The following is a 5,000-nucleotide window of genomic DNA, read 5'->3' on the forward strand; positions in this document are numbered from 1 at the left end:
TCATCCCCTGCAATGGTCGGGGGGGGGGGGGATTAACATAACGCAACATAACATGGAGAGGTGACAGTAACATAACACAACAGAGCATGGAGAGTTGATAGTAACATAACACGACATAACATAGTATGACATGACGTGACGTGACGTGACGTGGCGTGACATAACATAACATGCTATGACGTGACGTGACGTGACGTGACATAACGTGGCGTGACATGACGTAACATGACGTGACGTGACTTGACGTGACATAACATAACATGACATGACATGACTTCACGTGACATGACATGACATGACGTGACGTGACGTAACGTGACGTGACGTGACGTGACAATGATATAATATGACATGACAATGACAGCCCTCCGTAAGGACGATATTTCTTTACTCCTTTCTGAGCAAAAACGATTCACTGTGATCATGGCTCTAAAAGCTTATGTTGTTCTCATGAGATCGTTTTGCTGAATCTTGAAAAAAATTACTTTGGATAAATTTCGAGGATGATAACTGGGAACCATCTTATTATCACCTAGATGCTAGGTGATATGAATGTATATTGCTTTTTTTGTGTGCATAACATGAATATTTTATGTTTCTTTTCTAATCTTGTTTATTGTCCCTTTATGATGGCTATGAATTTTTTGTAAAGTAAGGGGGCAAATAAAGAAATACATCAAGCCGAAGAGATTAATGATGGAAGAATTTTTGAGAATCCACGCCCTAGAACTTCAGAGTATATGAGGTCATGAAATACTAGTGATGGGACTGTGTGGCCTGAAACACTAGTTAAACTTGGAGTAATTCTGAAGTCTACATGATATTGCATTTTCCATCACCTCTGTAAGAAACGCTTTGGGTATGAAACCATGTTAGAAGAGTTGTACCTGCCACATGAACTCAAACTACCATGAAATATGAAAATTTAAAAACACTCCTGGAGTCAAAGTTCTGGAAGCGTTCCTTCTCGTTCCAGGTCTCCATAACTCCTCTTCGGCCAAAGAACGAACTCCAAGACATCAACCAACCCACACCTCACACTCTCCCTTCATGCAAGGTCTCCATCTAAGGGTCTTAACTATCCCCGTTGAAGTCTGAAGTTGGGTTCTCCTTGAAGGTCTTCCCGTTCCAGTTTCCAGATTCTGTTTCGACTCTGCCTCCAGGTCAAACTAAACACATTAGAGTTTAGACAGGTCAAGTGTGGGTATTACACAATGATGGAGCTCAACCCAGCCCAGTCTCTGAAGGAACCATCGAACTACCTTGATGAGATCGGCGACCAGGGAAGCCACGAACATGTTGTCGAGTTGGAGGTCGTCATTGTGCAGGACATCCTCCAGGGACCCTCGCGCGCTGTAGGCCGTCAGGATGCAGATGGCGCCCGTGTCGACAGAGGCTCCGATGAAAGGTAACAGATTCTCATGTCGGACGTCGCGCATCTGCCAAGGGGGAAGAATTCATGACGAAAAGAAATGTACAGATAATATATATGATTCTTGTCTTTTGGTTAGAAGTGAGTAAATTTTTGTTAGTTATGCTCTTCATGAGTCTCAAACTTATATGAAGTGGACATGTTTTCTTTTATCATTATTACTATATGAGCGTATCCTTTTTGCCTGGATAAGACCATGGTTATTACCTGCCTTACCTTAACCGTGACAGAAAGTGCATAAAAAGCTGTCTATCTTTCTTCCCCCCAAAAATACCACCTCCATACCCAGGATATTTTGTTGTGGCATAATTTCATAGACAATATTACTCTGTTGAAGACTATACCTCTCTCCATCTATAGTGAAATGAAGTCGACTTTGTTGTCGCATCTCCTTACATACCATTTTACAAAGGATCACAAATCATCCGAACACAATTACACACCTACCACAGCAACAAGACCCCTCCTGAAAAGATGTCAAAAGAAAGGAATATTCTGGCTCAAATTCAGATTTCAGACTTCTAGGAATACTTGGAATTCTTTTATAAAAGAGAACAAACCTAGAATGAACTTACAGACCGAAGATATAGAAACTCTCCATCGCCTCTATTAATGAGCTACAGTGCTTTATTATATAATACTCTGGATTCAGTCTAGCTACACACATTAAGAAAAAGAAAAAGACGATAAAACGCAGCTATCAATGCAATGCTGAACAAGCTATTATTTTCAATGAGGCACGCAAGCGCGCGCACACACACACACACACACACACACACACACACACACACACACACACACACACACACACACACACACACACACACACACACACACACACACACACACACACACACACACGCATACACATGCACACACACACAATAGCCTTTTATTGGTAATCTGGGTCTTTTATGCGCCTTGAGCTACGCGGCATCGAGTGAGAAGCGGTATATTGGCTTCTGTTTGCGGCGCCACCCAAGCCGGAGACGCGGAGTGAAGCCCCTTTGGGACGCAGTCGTATGTTGTTCCTCATCCAGGGAGGACAAAGGCAAAAGGACGATGTTCTTCTATCCCGTCTCCGTCTCCCCCTCCCCCTTACGATTTCATGACGTTTGGATAAATGTGAAATGAATTCTCGTTGTGTGAAAAGGTATTTTGGTGTATGTAAGTCTTCACGTTCAAACAGTCAGGGTTCTGTGTGATAATAAAGATAGGATATCTTGGATTGGTGACATCGAAACAATGGGTTGGCCAGTGGGATTGAAATTCTTGCACTTTCAGGAAAATAACACTCACCACTCGGTAACAAATACTAAATTGAAATAAATCCACTAATATTTATGCTCTGTATATCTCTCGCCTACTGACTCTGAAAGCTATTTAGAATTGTTTGAATACAACTGCCTCGATGGAGCACATTCTACCTCACTCTTTGGAATCTCTATACGGAAAAATCAATGCTTTGAATAATTTTTGTCTCTCCTATTGTTTTTTTTTTAGACATAGATAGTAGGGTAATCTTCAGATTTCCTCTCTCAAATGATCTGGAACATTGACCAACACCTTGTTTGTATTTCTGTCTCGGAAATTATATTCTTTACTTCTTTTCCTTCCATATTCTGTAATTTTTTTCTCTCCGTTGAATACGTTCAACTATAGCCTCATTCGGCCACTTCTGTCACTTTGTTATTGTTCCATACCATGGGTGCCTCTTGGCATTTTGGTGTCACGGGGGGGGGGGGGGCGTTGACGAGGCACTGTTTCTCTGATTTCCCATCGATGGGTTAGTTTTTCCGTGCTCGAAATGAAGGAGGTAATCATTTCGTGTAACAGAGCGTACATTATCTGATCGTTACTTGATAAAATCTTGGTTTAAGCACACTCGTTCTTGCACTACCCAAAATGGCTTACAAATGGTGCCCTTCAAACTCTCGAGTATCAAAAATTGCTGGGAATCATGCAGAAGGTTTTCCACCAAGCCAGACATTATGTCAACAAGAAGTGTCGCAGTCTTCTCTCTTCCAGTTTCTCATGCGATTTCTAGAAGCTATCCAAGAACATAAAAGAAAAGAAAAAAATCGTCTTCGCCCTTTCTCTTCTGCAGTGACGGTAATACTGTTGCCTTTTCATTTGAAAAAGATGATAATTTTACTGAAATTGTTACCAAAACTACTTTGGACAGGATAGGTGTGATATTCCTCTATCTACAACTCCTTTTGTCTTATCCATACCTTAGTCCGATTTTTTAAGTTATTTATTTATTTATTTGTTTATTTTTGGCCTTATCTGACCTCGACACCAAGGAGACGTACGGTCCAGATGGAGTACACCCTCCCCAGTTCTTATTTTAATAATACGAGCAACGGGCTGCGCCCGACCCTGCTACGCGGGGGCTCGGCCCTTCGGGCGAGCTCGTTTTGCTCGCTCCCAGCTAATCAGTCGTCTCCATTGCCGTGACGTAACCACTCTCTTAGCCAATCATGGGCCGGAGGGGGGGGGACGTGTCCCCTTGAGGGATTTCCAGTTTCCGGTCCGATTTAGATCGATATCAATCTTGAATTCTTTAATTAGTATATAGAGAAGACATTCATTTATACTAGACACACTATCTTCGCACATCACAAGACCCATTTGGCAAATGACAAACACATTCTATTGCAAAACCTTCCGAAAACATACCGACATAAGTCAAAATTGGAGACTTACCATTTTGAGTTCCTTGCGAATGTTCCTGGTGATGTCGACGGTTCTCTTCTTGATGGGTTTCAGAGCCACGACGTTGCCCTTGTAGATCCCGATGCGGCAGTAGGCGTACCTCGGGGTCTCGGGCTGTCCACCTTCGCCGCCGGCGACGCCTCCGCTGCTGCAGTTGGGGACTCCGAAGAGGCTCTGACGGCACGATTGTACCTGAGGAGGAGAAGGAATGGAGTCGACTTCGGTCGCATGTGAACCCACAGATGGACCAAGATACTCTTCTCTCATTAACCTGGAGTCGTCCTCTGAACCAAACGAAAGTGCCTCCCGCTCGGTGGAAGTGTGTTTAGATCAGCGTTTCTCAACCCTTTTACCCTTGCGGAACCTTTAAAATAAACGGCATGTCTCAAGGAACCCTTGCAAAAAAAAAAAAAAAACATATCTTTCTCATTTTACTTTCATCGTAATAATAGGTTAGATAGGATTATGTCTATATTACATTATTACAATAACGAAGAATATGTGCGTGTTTAATTATATTACGTATATGAAATGAAAAAAAAAAAAATTGCATTAGCTTATCTCACTTGTTCTCGCGGAACCCTTAGGGACCTTTTCCGGGACCTTATGGTTCCGGGGAACCCTGGTTGAGAAACGCTGGTTTAGACTTTGAATCCCATGCAGGATCTCTGGGCTATCCCGTGGGAGACGATACAGCCTATGTATTTCATTACGATGGCTTAATTTGTCTTGATAAGACTGGTGGGAAGCGTGTGTTAAGTGTCAAACGTGTTGGAATGTCATTGAGTGTGAATGACAATGTAATATATGGTGGTGAGGAGCATACGCTAGGAGGCGCTGAGTAGCTGCG

General features: G+C 42.6%; 1 protein-coding gene across 3 annotated transcripts in view; it reads right to left on the reverse strand.

The window, feature by feature from the left end:
• LOC143034509 (guanylate cyclase 32E-like) overlaps nt 1–5,000 on the reverse strand; it is a 379,982-nt gene that overhangs the window by 15,106 nt on the left and 359,876 nt on the right. For all 3 annotated transcript variants that reach the window (XM_076200651.1, XM_076200649.1, XM_076200650.1), the window contains exons 12-14: nt 4,142–4,342; nt 1,263–1,439; nt 1–7 (exon numbers count right to left, since the gene is read on the reverse strand). The exon at nt 1–7 is cut by the window's left edge and continues 114 nt beyond it. In XM_076200651.1, coding sequence (XP_076056766.1) covers nt 1–7; nt 1,263–1,439; nt 4,142–4,342 — 385 coding nt within the window. The remainder of the gene's footprint in view (nt 8–1,262; nt 1,440–4,141; nt 4,343–5,000) is intronic.

The sequence above is a fragment of the Oratosquilla oratoria genome, chromosome 17 (assembly GCF_046742065.1).
Source record: "Oratosquilla oratoria isolate Oo_2021 chromosome 17, ASM4674206v1, whole genome shotgun sequence".
In the NCBI taxonomy this organism is placed as follows: Eukaryota; Metazoa; Arthropoda; class Malacostraca; order Stomatopoda; family Squillidae; genus Oratosquilla; species Oratosquilla oratoria.